The sequence below is a fragment of the Larus michahellis genome, chromosome 1 (assembly GCF_964199755.1).
Source record: "Larus michahellis chromosome 1, bLarMic1.1, whole genome shotgun sequence".
NCBI lineage: Eukaryota > Metazoa > Chordata > Aves > Charadriiformes > Laridae > Larus > Larus michahellis.
In genome coordinates this window covers 205,095,897-205,122,949 of record NC_133896.1, presented here as the reverse complement: position 1 = coordinate 205,122,949, position 27,053 = coordinate 205,095,897, and the positions used below count along the sequence as shown (strand labels likewise).

The following is a 27,053-nucleotide window of genomic DNA, read 5'->3' as shown; positions in this document are numbered from 1 at the left end:
TCATAATCATTTTAGTTATTGCTGGATGTCTGGCAAGACAGGTGAAACTATATTAAGAAACACAGAGGGCCTGGTCTTTAACAAGCATAAGTAGACTCAAGCCTTGTGTCTCCCAGCACCCTGTGTTGAATAGGATTCCTGGTAAGCTTGACACGTGTGTAGGCTATTCATAGTTTCAATGTCATTTTTTGAAATGTGAATTTTTTTTCAATAAAAAACACTCTGCTTTGTGACAAGCCTAACTGAAGTCAGGCATGCTGGGATGCCCACAGTGATTCTCAGAGAGACGGTAAAATAAATGCCATTGGGAGGGGAGATGGAAGGCAGATTTTACAGAAAGGTGATACTGAACCTGTGCAGTCTTTGGGGATGCCAGGATGTAGGGAGAGGTGAATTTGAAACCCTGGAGTTGAGACTCTCTTAACATACAGATAAGCAATTCTTCCTAGGGCTCTTAGGCTTGCAGAGTCTGGCAGAAGCTGTTTCTCTGTTCAAGAGGTAAAGAGGAGAATATATTTGAGGAAACTATATCAAGGCTCAGGATTTTATAGCAAGATGGGGTGCCAAACCTTCAATTATCAGAAGACACAGAGTCTCCCTCTTCTAGTTTTCTCTTTCAATCTCTGCTCGGCTCCCTCTGTTCCCTTCTCATTAGGAGACCATGTTGTCTTCCCCACCCTTGGCTCTGTAGTCCCCTTCTGCTTGTCAGTGCTTTGTGCAGGTGACAATATCTGCAAATGGAGATGACGGGAAGCTGAACGAGCCTTTCAGTGGAAGGCACCCAAACAGCACGTCATGTGATGGAGACACAGCCTGTTTTCCTTCTCAAACCAGGGCTTTCATCTTGCTTCTCCAAGGAGGGTGTCAAAACCCAGAGGAAAAGTACTTTCCCACACAAGAGCCATGCAATCACAGCTGGCAAGCCAGGTGTGTTTGCTCAGACAGGGTCACACAGTGGCAGCTGGGGACACCCAGACCTGCCCTTGGCTGCACGTGAATGGAAAGAAGCAGAAGGACTCAGAAAGAAATGGCTGGGACCTGGTGTTAACATCACAAAAGAAGCAGCAGGATCCCCACATTCGTTTCACCTTTGCTGGCCCCAAGTCATCTTCCTTGGCTGCTTCACCTCTGGCAGCAGTCATGCGGACCCACAGACTGGCAGGACCCACCTACCCTTGGATTCTGCTCTGATCAGGAGATTCCCGCCTCTTCCCAGCCCCAGAGGGAGGATCCCAGGGCACGGTGAGCCCCCTTTGTGGCAGGGAAGCAGGGTGAGGCAGGAGAGTGGTGAGGCCACCTTCAGGCATCTGGCTACGAGAAACGCACGCTTCAGAGGCCCCTAAGAAAACTCAGTCCTAGGACAAGCGTGGTCACTCTGGGGCTTGGGAAGTATCGTTGTCCCCATTCATAACCAAAGAAAGTACCTGGTAACCTGGGATGCCAATGTGAGCTGCCTTGGACTTGGTTTCAGAGTACATGGCTGAGATAGCACTTTACATGTACAAATGCCATTGATTTCTGTTACCATGTAATGGTGCTAATTTTTTTTGGATGCCTTGAAAAGTTTTCTAAGATCAGCTAACCTCACATATCAAAATAAAAAAAAACTTTACTGTGGTGAGATACGGACTTCTTACTGACACACGTACCCCTCACTCCCTTTCCTGTATTTTAATATCCTTGAAATAATGCCAGGACACAGTTTTAAAGAAAATTGGCAAAGTGATGAATTTGATTAACAAAACATGACTGCACTAAAATGATGATGGTACAGGGTATTTCATGTTTTCATTATTCATCCAGCTGAATACAATTATTTCTGCAAGCAGAGGAGCATAAAAATTATGCCATTATTCTTCAGCTTTTATAAATACTTCTAAAAATTTAAAAATAAACAGATTAATTCAATATTAATTGGAAAAATCATTTTATAAAATTAATACTCTGATGCAATGAAATATTAAAAATCTATATAGAACATGCAAAATAAATTTATATCCATGCCATATAAAGACATATACCATACACAATTTGTTTTATTTTATGAAGTTATTGAAAAAAATTATACGCTCATGAAAATTAATTTATTTCAGATTTTTACACCTGAAAATACCACACACTTAGGAACACAAACTTTATTCGACACTGTTGTGTGTTGTCTTTCTCATATTCTCAGTTTCTCATATTCATGTGCATCTGCTGCTGCCCAAAGGGCAGTGATTGTTTGAGAGACTTCCCAGACTGTCCAGCCTCGTCCTATAGCCTTTGAAAAGCACAGCAATAGACTGTGAAGTCATGCAAGACCACAACTGCTTCAATTTTCTCACTCCCATTTCAGTCTCCAGGGCTCTGCTCTCCATTCACAGCCCACATACCTCCACCCTGCTCCTGATGGTCTGTCAGGAGCTCTGCAAGCCCATGGAGATCCTGATGTATTTCAGTGTGGTACTCTTCATCAGTGTTCTGAAGAAGGTCATGTACTAGGGTCATTTCGGCTTTTTACATCCTTAAAATTGTAAGGATTGGGCATTTTTAAAACCTAGTAATGAATATTATTTCTGTGTCAATCAGTGCTTTGTAGAATTCCCTGCAATAGATTAAATATACTAATTTAGAAAAAGTTTGAAGTTTCTTTTATCAACAAGACATATAAGTAGAAATGAGAATTGCATCAAAACTTTCAGCTATTCATATTACCCTCCATCTTGGACATTCTTGCTCCCTTCTTCACAGGATCCAGCTCACTCCAGAAGTTTCCAGGAGAAGGGAGGGGTCTAGTATGATGGTGTGCCAAGAAACAGGAGCAAAGGCCAAGCATTGTACACTGGTGTCCATAACTCAGAAACAAACACATGAATCAGCTGGTCAGATGCGAAGAAGAACTTCTCTGTTCCAGTCTGACAAATTAAAAAAGGTTTCCTCCTTTGTTAAATCTTCTTCTTTAAGTTCAATATGAGCTGGCAATGTGCGCTTGCAGCCCAGAAAGCCAACTGCATCCTGGGCTGCATCAAAAGAAACGTGGCCAGCAGATCAAGGGAGGTGATTCTGCCTCTCTACTCTGCTCTTGTGAGACCCCACCTGGAGTACTGTGTCCAGCTCTGGAGTCCTCAGCACAAGAAGGACATGGACCTGTTGGAATGAGCCCAGAAGAGGGCCATGAAGATGGTCAGGGGGCTGGAGAACCTCTCCTCTGAAGACAGGCTGAGAGACTTGGGATTGTTCAGCCTGGAGAAAAGAAGGCTCCAGGGAGACCTTATGTCTTCCGGTACCTAAAGGGGGCTTACAGGAAAGATGGGGAGAGACTCTTTATCAGGGCGGGGAGCGATAGGACGAGGGGTAATGTTTTAAAACTGCAAGAGAAGAGATTTAGCTTAGATATTAGGAAGAAATTCTTTACTTAGTGAGGGTGGTGAGACACTGGCACAGGTTGCCCAGGGTGGTTGTGGATGCCCCATCCCTGGAAGTGTTCAAGGCCAGGCTGGATGGGGCTTTGAGCAGCCTGGTCTAGTGGGAGGTGTCCAATCCCATGGCAGTGGAGTTGGAACTAGATGATCTTTAAGGTCCTTTCTGACCCGAACCATTCTATGATTCTATGATTCTCTGTGTGCCAATAGGAGAGAATTTCCATCTTAGACTGAGGTCTGGGGTCTACATACGCTCCTAAATCATTGTTTGAGCTGCCAGCAGGTCCTCTGGGCAACTTCTGGTGAATTCATTTTCTCTGCAAGTGAATAAAGCCTGCAGGAAACTCAGGTGGATTTAAAACTGGCCAAACGGCCAGGCCCAGAGGTTGGTGATCAGAAGCACGACGTCTGGTTGCAGGCCAGTAACTAGCGGTGTACCCCAGGGGTCAATACTGGGTCCTATCCATTTAATATCTTCATTAACGATCTGGATAATGGGGCAGCGTACACTCAGCAAATTTTCTGGTGACACAAAACTTGGAGGAGTGGCTGACATGCCAGGGGGTCACGCTGCCATCCAGAGAGACCTCAACAGGCTGGAGAAACGGGCTGATGGGAACTTCATGAAGTTTATTAAGGAGCAGTGCCAAGTCCTGCACATGGGGAAGAACAACCCCAGGCATCAGTGCGTGCTGGTGGCCACCGTACTGGGAAGCAGCTTGGAAGAAAAGGACCTGGGGGCCCTGGTGGACACCAGGTTGAACATCAGACAGTAATGAGCCCTTGCAGCAAAGAAGGCAAATGGTATCCTGGGCTGCATCAGGCAAAGCATTGCCAGCTGGTCAAGGCAGGTGATTGTTCCCCTTTACTCAGCACTGCTGAGGCCACACCTGGAGTCCTGTGGCCGATACTGGGCTCCTCAGTACAAGAAAGATGGGGACATACCAGAGGGAGGCCATGAAGATGATTGAGAGACTGGAATGTCTCTCCTATGAGCAAAGTCTGAGAGATCTTGTACTGTTCAGCCTGGAGAAGAGAAGGCTCAGGGACACCTCATACATGTATATAAATAGCTGAATGGAGAATACACAGCGGAAGGAGCCAGGCTCTTTTCAGTGGTGCCCAGTGACAGGACCAGAGGCAATGGGCACAAACTGACACAGAGGAGGTGACTTCTAAACATCAGAAAACACTTTTTTTTGTGGTGAGTGTGACTGAGCACTGGCCAAGGTTCCCAGACAAGTTATGGAGTCTCCATCTTTGGAGATATTCAAAAGCTACCTGGACAAGGTCCTGGGCAACCGGCTCTAGGTGACTCCGCTTGAGCGGGCAGTTGGAGCAGACAACCTCCAGAGGTCCCTTCAACCTTTCTCTGTGATTCTGTGAACTGGAAGAGAGATGTCAATAGGAACAACAAGGCAGCATAAATGGCCACAAAGATAATCTCTGTGATGTGTTTTGAATGATCTGAAGGAAGGGTTGAAGGCAACGTGTGCCCAGGATCTCAGGAGAGGAGTGAAGGTAGACAGCATCCACCAAAGAAGTCAGTAAGTGCAGAGGGGTGGTTTTGGCTGAATGACTGTGTGTTTCTGTGTGATCCAGGCCATTTTATACTCCTCCTATTCTGTTACCAGGATCCTGGTTACCACAAACCAGCTCTCAGTAGCCATGTATGTCCCTCACTGGCCATTACAATTAGGCATAAATCATGTGCAAATCACACAGCCCAGTTCTGTCAAACCTCCCTCACCTGCAGGTTGGAATGAAGATGACACACCCTACAGGTAGTTGAATCCTGCAAAAGAACCCACTGTCTCATGGAAACAGTACATCAGCAAACACAGAAATCACACCTATTGCCAAAGAAACATGAAAGGGCAACAGAGAGCCTATCCTGTTCTATGAAAGTATGAACAAGCGTAGGGTTGCATTATCTAGAAAAAATAGGTAGGATTCTGACTGAATGTAGACTTTTACAGTGCATATGTCTCCATCTGAGGTAATCACCATTTATAGCTCCCTTTATAGCTGCTGGGAGAGACAATATGACGACAACAGAGAGAAACAGATACAAACCTCTCCCTAAAAATACCCATTCATCTCTGCTGACTACAGGGAGGCATGATCCTCATCTGGACTAGTCTTATAACCTCAATCTCTTTTTAGGCTTTAGTAGGCTAAAAACAGTAGTGCTGAATTAGAATTAGTTTTCAGTAATATGGGCAAATGTTTAAGAGAACATGAGTAATCAAATTATGTGCTGCCTGGTCCTCATTTTCTCATTTGTTAAATTGACTCAGATTAATACAGAATAGAATAGGAGGAAAAATGCAAGTGAGAGATGTCAGAAGTGAGACAAGAGCCAGGATTTTCTAGATGTATGAGCAGAGAAAGAAGCGTTACAGCAAACAACAGAGTAAGTACAGCTGTTTCTCAGATGTAGGAGGAGACAGTTTTGCATTAGGGATGGGGTGTAAAGAAGAGCTCCACTCCGAGATGGTCCTCCTCTTGTTGTGAACTTATTTTCAAGCAGTTTCCCACCTGCCCATGACCCCAGCTTTCACGTAGAACTTTCCTCAGAACCTTAGACAATTTGGTTACCTTACCTACTAGACTGAGCGTTCATTAGTGTTTTCTAACAGAGATATTACAATCTTTACAGTTTCTTGTATTTTTTATTTCTGTATTATTGATAGAACTAACTTCCTTCATCTATGAATTATGTACATGTTCTTTGTATAGCCTTATTCTTTATTTGCTTATTCTAATTTTTGTTTACAATGACTGATTATTTTAACACATTCTTGTGAAAGCCTAATTGCCCTGCAGTGGGAGCTCTCTGTTTCTTTCAGTTCCTGATTCCAGCATACCAAAACTCTTTATTTTTGCCAGAGTGCCACAGAACAATCTTCTCTATAAATGAATCTGAGATAGAGAACCTGAAGCGACGTAACAAGACAGTTTGTCCATGCCTGGAGCCCTAAGGCAGGATCAGTCCACCAATAAGTGTTCCCGAAGGATGAAGGATGTTTGTCCAACCTGTGCTTAAAAACTTTCGATGATAAACACACCTCAGATCCCTTAAGCAAGGCAGTCTAGTGCTCAGCTGTCCTTACTCTTGGACCAGCTCTCCTAACATCTCCTGAAATGTAAGACAATTGTTTTTTCTTGTTCATAATATTATAGTTTATTAATTTCTTCCCTCCACAGCCATTGACACACATGAAGGCTGCTGGCACATCCCTCTTCAGTCTTGTCTTCCTAGTAAATAATCCAAATTCTTTCAGTCCTATTGTTTATGTCATTTTCTAGATCTGGTGTTTTGTGGGGTTGGTTTGGGGATAATTTTTGCTCTCTGTTATTGGTAGGTCCACAGGTTCCTTGAATTTCATTGTCCAGAACCATGCCCAATATCCCAGCTAAGATGAACCAAAATGCTGAGGAGACAAGAAAGATTATCCAGCATGGCTGCAAGCTTGCACTTCTGTTTATGTTTTCCAGTACGATTCCTGTCATTTTCACAACAGTATGACGCTTTTTCTCATGCTTAAGTTACGATTCGCTACACTCAGAATTGCTACAGAGGATCCTTGCCCTTTTCCTTCATACTAAATTAATTTCAGTATTACTTGCTGTCCGTCATGCCCACATAAGGTCTGCAAACATATAAAGGGTCCGCTTGTCACTAGATCTCATTGTGATTTCTACATGCATAGGGTGGCCAGCAAGCAAATCAAACATCCTTAAGAAACTCGTTGAGCAGAAAGAAAGCAGAGACCATGGCCAGTAACGAAGAAATAGTTTTGCTTATGTCTCATAGTTGTTTACACTCTTTGCACCAACGCGTTCACTTCTTTTCCTCAGGGTTGTGTTAGGGGTCGGAATCAGCAGGAAAGGAGGTTCACAAACAAGGACCAGAGAATAGCAGCTAAAAAAAGTAAGCATATCTGCTCAGGCAGGATTGTACAAGGGCAGCCGGGGATGGAGAGAGGTGCTGTCTGGCTGCAGCCCAGGTTGCTGGAAGGAGGTGGAGGGAAGCTGCAAAGAGAATAGCTGGGACCTGCAGATAAGGCCGTAGCAGACAACTCAGTCCATTTATACCCAGGGTACAGGACACCATGAGGTGACAACAGAAACTAAGGCATTGTCTCATTTGGCTTTGACACTTGACTCTTTCTGAAGGTTTAATCCTGCATATGCCGTGTTCGAGACCTCTCATCATTTTTTGCTGACCTCTTCTGGACTGTACCCAGCCAGTCACACCTGTTTTGAACAGCATTTCAATAGAGACCTGGCCATTGCAGCATGGTACTGGAAAGGTGGAAAATTTCTACTTGCTTATTTAGTTAAAATGCCCAATTATATAGCAAGGGTGGGACCCGCACCCTCCTTACTGTAGAACTGCTGCCTCACCAGTCACTCTCTCTCTGCTCTCTCTGAAGGTGGCTATTCTCACAGTAGTGTAATACTTTGCACCTGTGCTTATTTTGAATTCGATCCCCATCCTCTAGTGTCTTCAGCATCTCCCAGGTTGGTACCATCTATAAATTTAATAAGCAAACTCTCTATTGTACCATGCAAGTCATTAATAAAAATATCGAGTAATTCCAGACCCAGAACAGTCTCCTGTGGAACATCGCTCAGTATAAATTTCTACAAGCTAATTAAAAAAAAAAAAAGCCCCTCCTGTGCCTCCTGTGGTGCAGATTTACTGACTGCCAGAGACCAAAGGTCAATTTACACCCACTACAAATCTATGACCATATCTTCAACTAAAGGTCACATATGAAAACTCCTAACAACTTATCCTCAAAATGCATTGGGAAAAGTTTTCAGCATTAGCCTTAACCACAGCCGCAAAGCTCTTCAGTCCCCTAACATGAGTGTTGTGATGTATCTAATATGTCCAAAAGTGACTCATGCCCCTCATCCATGTCAAGGTCCTACTCCCCTGGCTGTATATGCTGTGGACACACCAATGCATACCTGGGCTTTCTTCCCTAGCAAACCAAGGGGTTCCCTTGGTGGGGACAGGCTGCCACCAGCTACAGCATATTCTGCATGGGGATGCAGATCAATCAGCGTAATGAAGGTCACTCAGTCCTCACCACTTGGCCGTGTAAACCTGTGTGGTGATAACAGCAATGCCAGCAAGGGTACTTCAGTCCCAGAGTGTCCCCTGCAGAGAGCTGGGACTGCTCTTGTCGCTGACGCCACCTTCCCCAAGCTCCTACTGGTGGATCTTGACCATCCTCCCCGGTTTCTTTCCTCACCCTTTAACTGCCTTGTGGAAAAAGGCAGCCTGTGCTGTGGCTGGGTTTTGGCCATGCCTGCAGCGACAGGGTGGCTATGGATGCTCAGTAACGCCAAAAGAGCAGATTGAGGTCTGCTCAGGGTTAGGGGAGGGAGGAAGGAAGAAGGAAAGGAAAGAAAGAAACTGCGCACAAAGCTCTGAAAAGAAAATTGAATATTTGTAGATTAGTCTGATAAATAGCAGATCATTCAAAGTATATCTTTATTTTTAAAAAGGACTTAATTAGCAGATCCTGAGCACAAGTGAAGGGGAGGATGAAAAGAAAGGAGAAGACATGTCGTTGGTATCAAAATATCTAAAAGAAGTGTTTAATATCTGTAAAGACCTGTTACTTATATCAAAATTTTGTATCTCCTAAGGTGATTCAGGTGTTGGCTGAAAACAGTTTAGCCACCACTCTGAGATGCTCATAAACAGAGCAGATTGCACCCTGGCCTACACCCAGAGCCAGGCAGCATGATGGTCTCTACTATACCACGTGTTTTGACAAAGAGTCTTGAGGCCTTCAGATGAAGACTCATGGGAGAGAGACCATGTTCTTACAGGAAATGCACATGTGGAATTACAGTCCCCTTCCACTCTGGAGCAGGGCAGAAGAATTTGATGGTCATTGGGAATTACTGTTGGCCACTGCAGTTTGAATACTTACACGGGGAAACTCAAGCAAAAGCCTTCTCTCCCTCAAGAGGTCTTCACAGGCGGTCATGCTGATCCAGAGAATTTACTGTGAAACAGACCCTGTCATCTACAGTTAGCCATCCACCTCTGGAACTGCTGCTGCAAGGTATATTGATCCAGCAAAGCCTTTAAGGACAGCATTAATCTTCTGGACTTCATTTATATTCTTAAAGTTCAGCAAGTGCTAAAGGGCTTTGTTGTACTTAAGCTTGCAGCACCTTAAAAGCTGAGACCTTCAATTAGCAGCCTTCAAACCTCAGTCCCACAGCCCTCACCAGTGACCAGTGGATGGCTGACCTGGAGGCAGCCCTGATCCTGACACTACTTCATTTCTCGCTTGTCATGATATGATGTGAACCACAGTGTTGGTCTGGAGCCAACAGCTTTGCGTGGGGATCTGGACTCACACTACGCGGGAGGCTCTGGACTAACCAGAAGATAAATCATGCATGACCAGCGCTGTTGAGTTACTCTGGGGTCTCTGTTAGGAACAGATGACTATAGTGGAAATGCTTTATCTGGATGTAGTTTGGAGTGAAAACATGAAGGCTATTCTTTCTGAGCTGTGAATAGGTATTTATTCTGTAGTTTTGAACCTGCCATCTGCTTGGCTTCAATTCCTGCAAACGCATTGATCCGAACCTTCGTCTCTTGCCTCACCTCTGTCATAAACGTCAAGAGCAAGAATTGGTCACCACCTGCAAACAATGGTAGCTGTTTAGAGCATGATCTATTTATTATTTACACCATGTTAAAACCCTGATCTGGAAAGGTTCAGTTATTTGCTTTGGGAGTTTCCATAGTGTTCTTCACTGAGGTATCCAAGGGCTCCACAAACATTAGTTACTCTTGTGAAACGGAGTGACATTTCTCTGTATAATAGTCCAGGCACCAAGGCACATGAACTAAAGAAAAAAGAACCCATTTGCTCTGAGTGCTAGATTTCCTTGACTAGATTTCAAGGTTTCAGGTAGTACATAGGACATAATAAATTCAGGGCAGAGCTACAGCTGCTTGTAGAAAACTCCGTTCTGCAGTTGAGACCCTAGTGCCTCAGTGCAAACAACTCAGAAAACAACCAATGATTAGGAAATCATCTATGAATGACTGAAGTGATCTACGTTGAACCACCAAGGGAGGCATGACAGAAGTGCCCTATGCAGCATTCACACTCAGCAGGGTTTCAGGCTGCAGTCCCCAGGCCCTGTCTTGCTGCCCAGTCATCCCAGACTGATCATATCCAGACCTTGGCTCCCTGCACATGACCCTGGTTCCAAGATGCAGTCCCTCTTGCAACACTTTCTGCTTTGCCCCTTGCCCAGAGAGACTTGGAAAGGAAAGGAAAAGAGGAACAATTACCTCCCCTCCACAGTTTCCTCTAAGTCCTCTACTGCTTCTGTAAGTCTCAGATGATCTTTGGGTTTTTTTTTTATCAGAAGCCACTTACCCACACCCCTACCCACTAAAATGTACCACTATCCTGGCTGAAGCCAATGGGCACAAGCTTCCCAATCCCCTCTTCTCTGGAGTCACTGTAGAGCAGAGGTACGTCCCACGCTGGTGGGAACTGCCGGTCTCTGAATACACTTCAAATCTCTGTGTGGGTATGAATGAAAATCACCTGTCCTGAGAACTTCTCAGAGAGAGGCTAGGTGCACGTGAGTGACATCTCGTCTTTATAATGTGCTTGTAAATTTATATGCATGTATTAAAAAAAGGGTTAAATGCTCCAGCAAGTGTAAGTTTGCTTAGCCCCCACCGAAGCCTGCCACTCTAGCTGTCAGTGAAGCATTAACAGAGAACTGGCGATCTGAACGGGGTGTTGCCCACAGCATGTGTCCTCCAGCAGCCCTACGGGAAGCCCACTTAACTCTTTCCATTTGCTGCCACATGCACGTTTTCAGACAGCCCCAAGAGTTTCTTCTCATGAAAGACTCATCACTTTCTCACACTCATCGACTGTGTCAGGCTCTGCTTATTTATCTCACTGCTCTAACTTGAAAGAGTCTGCCTATATGCGCTTGCCATCATGCTGCTCTTGGCATGTCCTTGAAACCTTGACACTGCTGTTTCCATTCCTTCCCCCAGTGTTCATCCCTCATAACATACTCACAACTAGACGTGGGAGATGATACCCTCATGTTCAGTGCAGGGACAAGGCGGATACCAGGGAGAGTGACTGTAGGGTGGCCCACGCAGGACCTGCCACATAGATGTAGGGGGAAGGATCTCAGGAACAGCAGAGAGAGAAGCAAGCAGACACCTTCTTTTTTCTTTTTATGGCATTACCTCCAGGTCAAAGCCCTTTCTCAGTGACTCTCTTCACTCCTTCAGGTTTGTGTGGGCTGCAGCCAAAGGGCAGGTCTGGGTGTCCCCTGGCTGCCACTGTGTCACCCTGCCTGAGCAAACACACCTGGCCCTTCAGATGCTCTTTTGGGTTCTTGCTTGGTTTCTTATTTCAGGGACAAAAGGTGAGTGCCTTGGTGAAAAATCTCCCTTTCTCAGCTATTTGCTGTGCTGTGGTCCCTTCTTTTTTTTTGTACTCAGATAAAATTCCCATGTAACAGGTCCTTTTGGAGTGGGTCTTTCTGTCCCAGTCTTGCCACCCTTCATCCCTTCAAAAAACATTTTCTTGCATCACTTTGATGAGTTTGTCTTGACCTCAGTATTAAATTAATTACTTAAAAATACTAAATGAAATGAATAATTGGTTACTCCTCCTACGCTAGTTCTTGAGTTCCCATTTACCTCTTAGAGTGTCTAATTTTCTAATGAATTTTTAAAAGGAGCTAAACCCCTCAAGCTATGAGCACTGGCATCGGTAGAATTGAAATTTGCAAATTCATAGTACAACTCTCCACCATCTCAGTGGGGATCACTACTGATCACAAGTGGAGATCACTACTCCTCACAACAAGGAGAAGTAAGTTACCATTTTTAGTATGTAAGTTTTTCTGCCCATCTCCCTCAAGCAACGGCCTTATCATCATTCCAGAAAAATTTCCAGGAAAAACTTTTGCATTGAGTCAGGCACTGCAACCACAAATAGAAAATTTCAGCACAAATGGTTGTAGACTGGAAAAGCTACAAGCAGCTGAAATCAGTCTTAGAGAAGCAAACAGTAGGAAATCTCAACAGGTATTGCTAGCAAGCCTGTACACAGCAACAACACATATAACTCTTCCTAGAAGAAAATGTTAGCATCATTCTGACTCCAAATATCTTGCAGTTCCTCTTAAAAACTGAAATTTATTTCAGGTGGAACCCCAGAAGATAATTTTGTAAAGAAAATAAAAAAAGTGATGCATTCAATGAGGCCTCTAACGGGCTTTAGTGTGCACACAAACACTTGGACTGCGCATTCAACAACGAGAGAAAATGGTCCTATGCCCACATCTCATTAACTCCCTCTGAAAACCTTCCTTGATCCCAGCACATGATTTTTCACAGGTACCACCATCTGTGGTGACAACAGCAGTTCACAGTTTCCCAGGCTGCATGCCAAAAACTATCCCATATCTACATGTCCCCCTGCATGTCCAGCTTTTCAGTAATTTTATGCAGCTGGAATATGGATTTTTCTCAATTTCTTGGAAACTTATGGACATTTGCCCAGAACAACTTTCACAAAAATAGGGTAATCCTATCCACAAACCCTCTTAACTCCCCATAGAAATGGGAAGCTGGCGGCCTTTCAAATGCTCTGTTCCCCTCATCTTTACTTGCTTTGGGGAATTTCCTCAGTGCTTCAATCCTTGTGTCCATTCCTCACCCATGGCCAGGTATAGAAGGGCAAAGCCCCTGAGTTTCTTGAAATGCAGGTCCAAACACCTTGGCCATAAGAGCTTCACCAGTGAGGCTGAGGTCTTCTTTATTTTGACCATATGCCTACATGAGATGTAGTCATACAAGCCAAAAAAAAAAAAAGAGAGTTTATTTTTCTCTCCAAACTGGGACAGACCACTGTGGAAAAATACTCTATTAGCAGCGTGTGTCTCTTCTTTGGCCACAGCTGCACAATTTTATCATGTAATTAGACCTTGGCTCCTGCCAATGAGGGATCTATTAGCAAAAAGCTCCTCAGACAAAGGGAAGCCTTAGTGCATAAATTAATGCAAATCAAGCCTGGGCTCTCCCCTCCCATGCCGACTGGAGCTGTCGTGATCTCTGTGTTGCTGCAAGAAATGAAAGTTCTGCAGGAGCCTGGGGACAGCAAGCTGATGAGAGGGGAGACAAGGGCAAGGCAGCCCCCTCATTTTTTTCCAGACGGGGTCCAGGACCTCAGCTTTACAGCCTGGATGAGAAGGAAATGTGCAGGAAACAGCTTTGTGGATCACTATTGAAACCATGTGGTGTGTCAACTTCAGTTTTAATTTCATTTTTTTAAGAGGCTCATTTAAATCGAAATATGCACAGAATTTTATTGAACCCCTGAATAAAACTGAGGTGACACTTTTCCAATCTTCCCGTCTTTTCTCTTGTCACTAGATCTTTACTTCCTCCCAGGCAGAGTCTGCTAAAAGTAGAGGTGATGACACAGCTCCGAAGAGCATCCATGTACGGTATCAAAGGCAGAGGAGAGCAGCGGTGATGAGCCAGCCAGCCACTGCTGCAACATTGGCTGCTACAGATGCTTTGGAGATTTGCTGTCCCTGCTCCCCCATCAGGTCTTCACTGCTGCTGCACCACCAGGGACCCAGAGTGGCGAGGCTTTCCAGTCCCACAGAAGTGAACCTTTTCCAGGACGCACAAGCAGCTCCTTCACTTGAATAACTGCTCCAGATCTGGCAACGGCAGAGAAACTCAGCCCAAGGAAACCACTGTTTCTACTCTTTTTTCCTTCCCCTGCTTGACCCCCAGATGTCCTTTCACTTCCTATCCCTACCTTCGAAAGGAGCTCATGCCAGTCTGGAGGGATGTTTCCTCAGCCCAACCTGGGCCAGACCAGGCAGGTACACTCAGGCTCACCCAGATCCACAAACAATGCTGTAGCTAGAGGGAAGTGCCAAGTATCCCTAGAAAATTTGCTCTATGGTATTTCTCGCTTGTCAGTGCTAGGCAGGATTTATTTCCTTGTTTGTTTTCTTCACTACTGCTTGGGGGAAATTTACCCTTTGCTAGGCTCGTGTTACTGGTCAGGAAAAGGACTCCCAGCACAGCAGGAATTTGATGTCCAACTTTTTCTTATCTGCAACCCTTGTCCAACTTGTATTAATAAAAGTTCAAGATTATTTAGTACTTCCATTCTGCTGGCCAGTTGTAGAGGAGCTGGGAAATTCAGTACAAGCTTATGATCACAGTAAAACATAATAAAATGTGATCTAATAAATATTTTTATATACTTAATCTAATAAATGCAGCACATGCTGTAATGTATATAAGACCCTGGTTACTTGCATTCTCCATCAACAGTTTGTGTAAACAGTTAGATCCCAGCTGTCCAACTGCCTTTGCTCATATTTTTTCTCCAATTTTACCCTGCAAATACAAAGAAAAGATACACGTTGTAACGATGCTTTTGGCAGCAGCCTTCACCCAATTTCTGGTGTGAAGCTCCCGTAAATGCCTGTCACTTGCTATTTCACACTCCCTCTTTGCAACACCGATGGAGGCTTTGCTCCCTGGGAGCACAGCAGTGCCAGGGCCAAGGCCAGCAGCCAGGCGAGGCCCCAGGGAAAGCTGTCCCCAACGAGCTTACAGACAAATACGACATGATCGTGCGTGGCTGAGGGGGAGACGTGGAACCTCCCTCCCACCTCGGTCCATTTGCAACCCATGCATTCCGCATGGGTTCCAGCAACCCATGCTTCAGCAAAGCCCCCCTTGCTGCAGACACCCTGTGGTGAGCGCTGACAGCAGATAGGGTCCACAAGCAGAGCTGTGTCCACGACAGCTGCGCTGGTCTCCATAAGGGTCTTCTCTCGTGCTGTTCCCACCCGTGTCCCCATTGGTCCCAGGTGCAGCTACATGCCCAGTGAGTCCCCAGAGGAGAAAGCAGCTCCTGGGGGCTCTGCCCCCACTCACCATCCAAAGGTCAGGGCGGGCTCCTTGTTTTGAACTGCTGGACTTGCACGAAGAGTCATTTAGTTAGAGCATGCAGGTCTGGAAGGATGATCAAGAAGTCTTCTAGCGCATTCCTGCTCCAAGGCAATCATTGCATGCTAATCATCCCTGACGCACATCTGCTCAAACTTTGCCAAGAATCCTCCAGCGACGGCGCTCTCCCAGCCTCCCTTGGCATAACTATTGTTATCAAGTGCACCCCAGTGTCCAATCTCTGCCTGCTGCAATGCTCATCCATTACTCTTTGTCCCAGGCAGACAGAGACCAGGTCATTCCCTTTCTCTTTGCAGCAGTATTTTGTACTGTCTCAGGCTCTTCTCCCGCCCCCCCGCAGTGGCCTCGGGCTGTTCGTAATGCAGGGTGTGGGGACTTGCTGATCCTCTCATTCTGTACGTACCCTAGGTGACACAACTCATACTGTGACATGTTTTCTCAGGCCCTGAAGTAATGTTTACCTCCCCAATATATTTTTTACATCTCCCCCTTGAACAGGGGTTCCCGTACAGCCACCGAGCCCCACACGCAGACTCTCCTTGCAGCCCACCTTGGCCCCTTACAGCTGCTGCCCAGCCTGGCTCTACGTGGCACAGAGGCAGCCCGATGAGGAAGGAGATAGGAAAAGCTGGGGCAGATTTTCCCCCCCGTGCTGCCTGCGTTGCCCTCCCCACGTCTTCCCACAGCAGCACTAGCTGCACAGCCCTAATTGAACTGCTCCTCCCATGACTCCCTTTCCCCAGGCCTCCCGTCTCTCAATTATACAGCCCCGGCTCTCACGCTCGGTCCTCACAGGTCATGATTTCCAGACCGCTGACCATTTTTGTTGCTTTCCGTTGGACTCTTTCCAACTGGGCCACGTCCTTCTGGAAGTTCAGTGCCCTCAGCTGAGCAGAGCATCCCTGCTGGGGGCTCACACACGCTGAGAAGAAAAATCACTCCATTTGTCTTGCAGGCTGTAATTTGGTTCATATATCTCGGCATGGAGACGACCTGACGCCGCTGACTCATGCTTTGCCTTTGGTCCATTATGACCCCCGGGCCCTTCTCTGCAGAGAGATGTTAATGCAGGCATTTTTCCACATGCAGATGCTTATTTCTGCGTAAGGTGGGAGCTCGCACTTGTCCCTGCAGACCTGCCTCCTATTTTTCTCAAACTATTTCTCCAATTCGAAAAGACCATTTGTCAGGCTCAAGCTGTGTCCTCCAAAGTGCTTGCAGCCTATTACAGCTTGCTGTAGTCTACAAAGTTAATAAGCTTATTATTTATTTTATAGGAAACCATTAATAATGACCTGGCCTGACATTTGCCTGCTACTCTCTTTCTCTCCAAAAGCCACCCTATTCATTCTTCATGAAGCTTTTCTGTGGAAATTGGATTTGGTCAGGGCAAGAGGATTCATGATGAGAACAGAATACAAAGGGGCTGGTAAGAAACAAGACAAAGCAAGAGATATGAACAAACAAAGCTAAACTCAGGTTATTATCTGTTTCCCATCTGAGGACAAAAAAAATAACACATAATGCACATCACGTGCTTCATCTTAGAGGTCCTGGCCAGTAGCAAGTCAGAAAGTCCTTATGCTGCGGGCATGTCACATAGCCACCAAATCAAGATCACCTCCCACATGCCAGCGTGTCCCAGAGAGACAGGAGTGGAAAGACAGAAGAGGTCGGTGCATGCAGTGGCTGGAGCACAGATTAACAGGGAGCCTGGGGGACCCTAAGAAAGGGGATACCAATGATGTTGGGGGTCAATAGAAACAGCCATCAAGCCTCCGTATGGGACTGTGATGAGATAAAAGTTCTCTGGCTGCACCTTTACTTGACCAACTGAGGACCTGTTTTACACTCCGTCTAACATCTACTTTTCCTAACAACGAACTTCAAGGAGCTGCCCAACCGTGCCACCTCATTGCCAGCAAACATGGCCAGTTTTCCTGTCTTGCTGTTGTACTGAGCAGTGTCTCTCCTCGGCCTGACAGCTGCTCTCAGAGGACACAGGAGCAGATACCAGCAGCGGTTATAAAGGTTGGATCACCCTATGTTGCTGGAGTATAAGTTCCCCTGTTTCCAAAGCTGGGAGCCACCCAGCCCCTGCTCTTTCAGTAGGCTCAAGATGAATGGTGTCACGTAACCCTCCTGCAGCTGCCCTCTGCCTGCCTGCTCTGTTCCTGCCGTGCTCGGCACAAAGGAGCTCAATAGCACAGCTCCATCCCTGCTGTGCCCACGGAGGCTCCTGGGGAAACAAAGGGATTAGGCACTTTTCCTCCTGTGGCTATACCGAGGGATTTGCATTGACAGTAAAAAAAAAGTCTGCTTTTCCATGATCTCCCTTCTGCCCTTCTACTTGCAATATCCAGTCTCACAAGGAGAATTCCTTTGTGCTTGAGGTATTTTCATTGTTTGGCTGGGTTTTTTTCTTCACCTTGGTTTGCAATCAGCTTGCTGTGTGTTAGCTTAAAGAACACCTGAAATTCAGATCTGGGACCGAAGAACAAATTAGAGACTTTGCAGACAACACTTAACAGGGGTTTAACTCTTCAAATGTCCAAAGTTCCCAGACAACACAGAAAATATCAGAAGGAAGTGCAAAGGAAGAGCTCAAAAGGATAAATCTGTGTGACTTAGGAAAGAGAAGGGATGAGATAGTGTCTGGAAATTGATGAAAGCGGAGAAGGGACAGCGTAAACTGGAAGGAAGAGCATAAATCAGAAAGGAAATGTGTTTGGAATGCAGAGGGCAAGCCAAGAGAAGAGTTTTGCTTTCACAGTTATGTCAGTAACACTGTGATATCTCTAGTTTTGTACCAGTTCAGTCACTCTGGCTCTCTCCTCTCCAGATCTGCAGAAAACCCTCCCCACAAGCTCTCCATGGGGTTGTGGGGCAGCCTCAGCCCCTCACTCCCCACCCCAGCTGCAGCCAGGATTCCTGCTCATTGATCGGGTGGGAACAAAGTGGGCAACAGGCAGGCAGGTCCCTGGGAAAGGCTGTTGACCTGCCTGCCAGCTTCCTCGGGCAACAGCTATAATTTGTGTTATCATGCTCCTCAGCAGCGTTTTATTTCTCAAAAAAGTTCTCAGTAATCTCATAAAAAGGAGTAGAGATTGTTGTTGGCACGCGGCATGTTCACAGTCGCAGGATGCCCATGTCTCTCTCTGCCATCGCAGGGCTGAGGTGATGCTGAAGGTCTCTGTCACCAAGTCCTCAGAAGTGCTCGGAATAGCTCCTGGCTCTCTCTCCCCACTGCTCACAGACAAACCATGGGCACGGACCCTGCAGGGGGTCCTTCTCCATTCTTCCTGCCAAAAGGCAGCCTGCAAAGGAAACCCTAGAGCTTGCACATTGACCGACAGCAGGAGCAGCCTAAGGGTCATGGTGCTGGACGTACAGGACCAGTGCACAGAACTTATTAACAAGGACTTGAGGAAGGGTAAAAGGAACTAGGCATTGTTAAAGCATAAGGTAAGGGAGGCTGCGGGAAACAGTAAAAGCTAAACATGTGGCCAAATGGAAAAAAAATAGAAGTAACATATCTGGTGGCAGATTGCATGTAAAAACACAGCAGACAAAAAGCACTTTGAGAAACAAATGGCAAAGGGAATTAATGCTAATAATGTTTCTTCATGTCAAAGATTCAGGCAGCTGTCAGAAAATCTGTAGGACCAGCTGATGGTGTAAAAGAAGATTGCAGTAGATATGTCCATTTTTAAATTATTTATTTGCACCAATGCTCATAGTGGAAGAAACTTTCAGTTCAGATGGTTCTAACCACTCTTGGGCGCTAGGGATCTTAGGAAAGAATAGATAGAAATTAAAATTACCTTAGAAGAGAGATGAAAAAAATTCACAGAGCGAATAGCAAAAAATAACTAGAACTGATACTAAGCACTCAAGTGGTCTAAGATGTCTCTAAAGTGGAAGAGCTAAGGTCATTGCAGTGATGGATAACGTGTCATTTTAAATTACTGGAAGGCTAAAGGGGCAAACATGAGGTCAATTTTAAAAAATTGTTCCAAGGGTGATCTGAGTAACTACAGACTTCTTATTCCAGCTTATATACTACAGTAGGGTCTGCCAATGTGTACCAGATTTACATGGCAAAGTCTTTGTAGTGGGGGGACTGCAGGGGTGGCTTCTGTGAGAAGACACCAGGAGCTGCCCCTGTGTTAGTCACAGCCAGCACCAGCCAGCTCTAGGATGGACCCACTGCTGCCCAAAGCTTAGCCCATCAGTGATGCTTGTGGCACCTCTGTGGTAACACATTTAAGAAAGGGTAACAATGCTGCACAGCAGCTGGGAGAAAGGTGAGAAACTGTGAGAGAAACCAAGGTCAGTGAAGAAGAAGGGGGCAGAGGTGCTCCAGGCGCTGTAGCAGAGATTTCCCTGCAGCCCATGACGATGACCATAGTGAAGCATGTTGTCCCCCTGCAGCCCATGGAGGTCCACGGAGGAGCAGATAGCCACACTTACAGTTTGTGGAGGATCCCACACCAGAGCAGGTGGATGTGCTCTGAAGGAAGCCGCAGCCTGTGGAGAGCCCATGCTGGAGCACGCTCCTCGCAGTAACTGCAGCCCACGGAGAGGAGCCCACAGCAGAGCAGGTTTTCTGTCAGGACCTATGTTCCCATGGGAAACCCATTCTGGAGCAGTCCATTCCGGAAGGACTGCACCCATGGAACGGAACCACGCTGGAGCAGTTTGTGAAGAACTGCAGCCTGTGGGAAGGACCCACATTGGAAAAGTTTGTGAAGGACTGTCTCCCATGAATGGGATCCCACACGGGAGCAGAGGAAGGGCATGAGGAGGAAGGAGCAGCAGAGACAGTGTTATGAACTGACCGCAACTCCCATTCCCTGTCCCCCTGCGCAGCTCAAGGGGACGAGGTAGAGAGTCAGGACTTAAGTTGAGCCCAGGAAGAAGAGAGGGGTGGGGGGGAAGGTGTTTTTAGTTTTGATCTTATTTCTCACTATCTTACTCTGTTATTCATTGGCAATAAATTAAATTAACCCTCCCCAAGTCAAATCTGTTTTGCCCCTGACTAGCTGGTGAGTGACCTCCCTGTCCTTATCCTGACCAATGAGCTTTTCATCTTGTTTTCTTCCCCTGTCCTGATGAGGAGGGGGAGAGAAAGAGTGTCTAGGTGGGTACCTGGCAGCTAGCAAGCTGTGTGATAAGCTTGCTACCTATTTCACATGCATCTTTTAATACATACTTTAACCACTGACAGCATTTCTCTATTACAGATTCTCTCCAGAAACAACCCACTCTGTCCTCACGGAGACTCTCCATAGAAATTGTATTCAGCTGAGATAAAAAGATCCATGAGAAATGGTTATCGTGAAATATGAAAGACAACCATAGGAAAAAAAAATAAGTAGAGGGAAACATAAAGTAGAACCTAGTTTCTTATTACCAGGCTTAAAAAAAAGCGTGCACCTTCTGGCTTGGTAAACAGTCTCCAGTGGCACTAGACACCTAACCTTGGGCAGCTGAATAAGGTGCATAAAGGTTGTTCAGTGGATTCAACGTCTAGACTGCACCAAGCGTGTGCATCCCCACTGACTGTAGCAGCAACTCAGACACAAAGGTCACAGGGGGACTCTCGTATAGACAAATAAATGGGGGTGTCACAACTTAGATGAACCTGAACCACAGCTCTGGCAGCCTCACCAGTCAACAGAAAAGAGCAAGAAGCAGCAGAAACAAGAAAGAAACTGTGAAGAGGAAAGATGTCTTTGCCTCTACTTTTGCCTTGGAGAGATAATTCTCAGTACCAGCTGCCCTGCACTGGGAGTGGTGAGAAGGCACAGACTCTGCCTCAGTCTAATGACTTTGTGTTACTAGGGATGTTTCTAATCACTTTTCTCATATTCTCATATATATTCATATATATTTCTCATATTCACAGGAATCACACGTCACCACTCTTGTGCTGTAGACAAGTAGTGCTGTCCCCCACCCAGCTGGCAATGTGCCTGTGTATCTGGTCTAGGTGCACCAACAAAGTCGGCCAGTGCCTGTCCCCTGTCCCTCAAAGAACACCATTAGTAGCATAGAAAGCTTTGAGCCTCTGCATCTGTTTTTAAACTGACATGACAGCGGCGGGAGTGCTACATGCTTCAAAGGCTGACTGGCGCCTTGGCAGCACCAAAGAATGCTTGAAACTACGTCTTTTATCCAAAATCTTTAGTTTCCAAATGTGGAAAAAATTTAACTGGCTTTATCTCCAACGACATTACAAAGGACATTCCAAGAATGTTTTCAGTCCACATACAACTTAAAGTAACTTTTTCTCACCATCATCTAAAAAGGTTTATGTTGCTAGAGAAGGCGGCCAACTGAGAACACAGCTCCTGTGCCTTCCCTGGAGAGCCCATCCATCTTGTAAATGGGCAGTAAATAATTAAATACTTTCTGGCACACCAAAAGTGGGATTCACCTAACCTACACTTCAGTATCTACAATGTAAATGCATATATGCAATGTCAACAAAGCTACTGCAGCACTTCACGCTTTTATCTTGATATTTTGGCTCTGTGAGTGCCTTTTTCTATTCTGCTGATTTCTGATTATTTTGAACACCTGCACTGTTTCCAAAGATCTTGATTTCATTGTAACTCTCAGTTATTTTTTGTCATAGGGAGGAGCACTTAAGTTGTCCAAAAAATAAGATAAATTTCTTTTTGGTTTATATGTTTGCAAAAATACAGAACTGGTCTTTGTTCTACGCTTGCTATCATGTCTTCAATTCCACTGCTGAGTGAGTCTAATGCTATCCTGTCTTCCAATAATTCAATTAAAAGAAAAAAAGATGTGTCACATAACATGACCCTACAACTAGCTGCCAAAGCTAACCAGCAAAGAAGCCGACAGGCTCACTGAGAAGTTCAAACTCCAGCTTCCCAATCTAACATAATGAAAAGTCCACCCATCCTGGGCTTGCAAGCTGGTACTTTCCCTGCCTGACTGGAGGACTGCAGGTTAACGGAAGAGAAAAAGAAGCAGAGAGTTAAGAGAAAGAGCTTCCCCAGATGAGAAAATGTCCATTAGCAGGGACGCTGGAGACATCGCTGGATACTCAGGTAAGTTCAGCGTATACGCAGATTTATCCCAAAGTACCCATTGGCCCTGTACCCCAGCAGCACAAATTCAGCTGCTGATACTGATCCCAGCATTTTCATTCCAGTCCATGTGTTACTCCTAGAGCTGGGAAGGTTTTCTGTGGGGGAAAAAAAAATAAAATTTCTTTGACTGAAGAAGGAGCTTCATCACTCTGGAAGGGTTAAAAATTAATGAGAGACAAGAGAGGGAAACATAAAGCCGAGATTCGTTCCCTGCTTGTTTTCTAGCTCCCCACTCTGAAGTTATAGAAAGGCATACTGCGTGTCTGCTTTCTCCCACAGGCAGAGTTCATTACCAGTATGAATTGTTTTCACTGCTTCCTGATGGAGTATCTCAGAACCACTGACCCGGTGCCACTGCCGCTGGCTGCCTCCTCCCCAGGCAGCAGAAAAAACAGCAAAGATGCTGAACAGTGTCTTTTCCCAGCCGGGATCCCCCTTCTCCTACCTGCAGTGACAGGATCGTTGGGACTAGAGCTCAGACTGATCGACGGAGAGGAAACAGGAGAAGTTGTGTGAAAGTGGAAGACAACAAAAATAGGCCCTCTCAATAAGAGGGACCCAAACAGAGCAAGATTGAGCCCTGTGGATATAACTACAAACTGTAAAACATCTCTATCTTTTGGGGTTAGCCATTTCAGGGCCCCCTCCTCCACCTAGCTCCTCTTCACTGCTTCTCCTGAAGATCCTTCCATGGTTCTAGGTGTCTCTGCCACCGCTCCACCCTAAAGCCATAACTTTCCAAATATCCTGAAAGCCTCATCATGCAGCCATCATCGGTAATGAAGAGGGCTGATCATATCACTTATTCACAGCTCTTTACTGGATATGGTACCTGGCAATCGCCCATTGCTCTTGCTGTGGTGACTGCCACTCTTATGAGGAAATCCACCTGACACCTCAAGCTTAGAAAGTCCTATCTCGATGTAGTGGAAAAGTGTCCATTCTCCAGATCGGGACCCTGACCACACAGCCCTTCATCCCTGTTGTCTTCTTTCTGCTGGGTTCCTGTTGCCTATGAGATACATTTTCATCCTCATTGTCTCCTGTGGGGTGCCGTGAGTAACTGGGTTTCTTTACGATTTTACCCAAGGGATAATATCAGCAGATTTGAACTGAAAGCAACACTTCCTCCCTCACCTGCAAAAAATGGCTATTATAGAAGCAGGCTATTCCATTCTTCAGAAATTGAAGCCTGGAATAACTCTTTCTCCCTGTGTTGGCTGTGTTTATAGTGTAGGACATAATGCTGCTATAGACCTCACAGGACATATCTCCCAGGTGGCACCATCACTGACTCTTCAGTGGGACCATGGGCAGCTTATCCTCCTGCTCAGCAACTACTCACAGGATACCCATGAATATTGCTGCCAGCAGGGGTTTCTTTTCTGGCTAGTCCCTCTGGAGGAACAAGGCATGCAACAGGAACTCACATCTGAGAGCGGAACAACAGCAGAAGCAGGGTCTGCTCCTGCTGGGAACTGCCACCCGCTCTGTGTGCTCACACCTCCTAAAGACACCTCTGAGCAGCTGGGAGCTGTGTCTGCACAAGTCCATGGGGTGATGGGACCGCATGCAGTTTTGCTCTCGTTCCCCTGCCCCCAGTATAAGACAGACATGAATGAACTGCAGTGAGTTCAGTGAAGGCCACACAAGATGGTTGGCAGCTGGAGCAGTTTCCCTGTGAGAAGGGGTTGCCACCGTTTACATAGTCACCTACACTTAATGCACGTCCCAGAGCAAAATGCAATGGCTTCCAGTCAGGCACTTTCCTCAGCCCCAGTAGGATGGTAAGGAGAGAAGGAAAGTGAGGAAGAGGAAGTAAGCGAGGACTTCCATGGTACAAAGGACCCTGAGAACCCTCCACCTCCATTTTCCCTCAGCCCCTTCAGAGGTTTCTAACCTCTCCAGTCCACCACTCCTCCTCCCACCTCACCCTCTCCAACACCCTCCTCGCAGCATTGCCAGGACCCTCCTCAAAACCACAGCACCCTCTTGGGGAGTGGCCCCAGCTCTGCCCCCCCTTCCCTCACATCCACAAGTTTTCACAGCCCTGCAAGCCCCCTGTCCAGTGCAAACAAGCGACAGCCCTTCTGCCTGGCAAGGGTGGCCCCACCACCGAGGGACAGGTTGGCAACAGGAGCAGTACATAGCAACAACCAGCACTTCCCATGGGGTTTGTTGACACTCCCCAAGGACTCCCACCCACTCTGCTGGTTCATAAATTCCCCTGTGCCATCACCTCCATGCAGTGAGGCCCCAAGCAGGTTCACCGCGATGCAGCTGCTCATTCCTGCCGTCCTCTGCCTGCTGGGCTCCTGCTGCCTCCAGGACACTGAGGCACGGGAGTATGAGTCCATCCTCATGGTGCGCAACGGAGGCCCTTGGGGCTCTTGGGGACACCAACATTTTTGCCCCAGCGGCTATGCTAAGGGATTTGAAGTGAAGGTAAGATTTCACTCCTTTGGGGTGGAAAAAAGTCATGCTGTGAAATGATGTTATTTTGTTCTGGTCTCAGCAGGGCTGGCCACAACACTTTGTCCCCTTATAGCAGCTTGCATTGTCTCTGCATCGTTCATGCAGGCTTGTCAGGAAGAAATCTCTAGCCTAGAGCAGCTCTCCAGGCTCTCTGCCAGCGAGCGATTTCTTAGCAGGTGTCCATGGGGTAAGAAAAGACTTGGGGTCGGTACTGCAGAGCCCATTCCCAAGGGGCTGGGACAACTCCCAGCTGCCAGCTCAGCAGCTCTGGGTGTCAGCACACAGCAAGAGGGTGGGTATGACCCAAGGCAGCAGCCACCAGGTGTTCCTGTGTCCAGAGCCTCTGCTCCGCAGTTTGGAAAGAAAGTAGAGGTGGGCAACAGCAAAAAGGCCCCCCTGAGAAATGCCGTGGAGCTGCCTCACAGCCCTACCTGTGTCCGGCTCTGTCCCTGAAGCCTCCTACCACGCCTCATGACAAGGGCTCACCTCGTCTCTTCTTTTAAAAGGGGGAGGGTACTGACCTCTCCCATTTTCTTCCCTTCTTCTAAGGTGCAGCCCTACCAGGGATTTTGGCTGTTTGGTGACGACACAGCTCTGAACGGCATCCGCCTGCTCTGCACGGACGGCACAGCCATCGAGTCCTCCGTGGGGCAGTGAGTAGTCTTCGCTTTCTCATCCTCCTTCAGGGCAGCAGCTTTGGGGGAGCATGAAGGAAAACCAGTGTGATGGTTTCTCCATAGGCACCCCTGTGACGGTGGCTCCCCATCCCACTTGAGGAGGTGGGTGAGGTCCCCCTGGCCACAAACTGTGAAGGTCTTAGGGTAGAGATCTGGTCCCAGGGAAGGGGACAGTATTTTGAAAGATGAAGGAGTTCAAAAATGCAGATCTTAAACCTGTATTTTCTCCTTTTCCTCAAATTCTTACTTTGAAAAGGACATTGCTATTAAGTAGCAGGGACAAAGCAAGCAGATGAAATTCCCATGGGGTCCTGCAGCAACAGGGTTGATGGTGGCCAGGCATCTAGGGGGTGATGGGGAAGCAGAGTGAAATGTGCTTGTAGAAACCCACCAGCCCTACCCCAGGACTTCCAGGATCCCAGGCAAGTTGTGGTGTTGATTGCAGCACAGCAGAGGCTGAACACATCTTGGTGAGTTGTTTTCTTCTCTGGCAGGTGGGGAAACTGGACCAAGGCCCAGTTCTGCCCCAGCAACAAGCTGGTTTCCTTCTCACTGCGTGTGGAAAAGATGCGGCACCTGCGTGACAACACAGCAGCCAACAACGTGAGGTTTACCTGCTCAGATGGGACAAAGCTGGAGGGCGAGGGCCTTTTGTGGGGTCACTTCGGCCCATGGAGCAGCAACTGCACCTCCGGAGCCATCTGTGGGCTCCAGACAAAGGTGGAGGAACCCCAGGGAAAGGGGGATGACACAGCTCTCAACGACATGAGAGTCTTCTGCTGTGAATGAGCCCAAACCCCCACACCATGCCAGCATCTACAAAGTGATCGACCATTAAACCTTGAATCTGTCCTTGCACAAGGAGCAGTGTGCATTTTTCTCCGTTGCATTTTGTAAAGGGCAGCCAGATCCTGAGGCTACAGTACCCAGGGCGTTTCCTCCTGCCCCCGTCCAGTGGAGGTGGGTTTGTTGCAGCTCCCGGCGCCCAGGTCCAGCCTGCAGCGAGGCTGAGGACGGTGCACACACACACACAGACACAGAGACGCACAGCCAGCCACTGATGAACACAGAGAGCAATGTCTGTACACTGTGTCTACACCCCCATAGACTCACACACAGAGCACTCACACACACATGGACACCATGGGTGGCAGGTACCGTTCCTCTCTGTCTGATCAGGATTGATGTTCACTAGTGAAATACATACTCACAGATGGAAAATGTGTCTCTCCGGTAGCTGGGTTTAGCCACTCTCTCTGCCCCAGAGCGGCCTCAGGCCCCGGTTTCCCCAGTGCCGGCACCTCCAGCCCCTGAGGCTCGT

General features: G+C 46.8%; 1 protein-coding gene across 1 annotated transcript; it reads left to right on the top strand.

The window, feature by feature from the left end:
* Positions 1-24,854: 24,854 nt before the first annotated feature.
* Positions 24,855-26,521, top strand: LOC141737954 (vitelline membrane outer layer protein 1-like). The gene is made up of 3 exons (XM_074572966.1): positions 24,855-25,025; positions 25,605-25,708; positions 26,227-26,521. Exons 1-3 carry the CDS (start codon positions 24,855-24,857, stop codon positions 26,519-26,521), a joined length of 570 nt encoding a protein of 189 aa, XP_074429067.1.
* The last annotated feature ends 532 nt before the right edge of the window (positions 26,522-27,053 follow it).

Excerpts from the sequence above, each read along its gene's own strand:
- LOC141737954 (XM_074572966.1), top strand. The coding sequence starts at position 24,855 with ATGCAGCTGCTCATTCCTGCCGTCCTCTGCCTGCTGGGCTCCTGCTGC. Across the intron at positions 25,026-25,604 it reads CTAAGGGATTTGAAGTGAAG|GTGCAGCCCTACCAGGGATT; the intron begins GTAAGATTTCAC and ends CCTTCTTCTAAG. Across the intron at positions 25,709-26,226 it reads ATCGAGTCCTCCGTGGGGCA|GTGGGGAAACTGGACCAAGG; the intron begins GTGAGTAGTCTT and ends CTTCTCTGGCAG.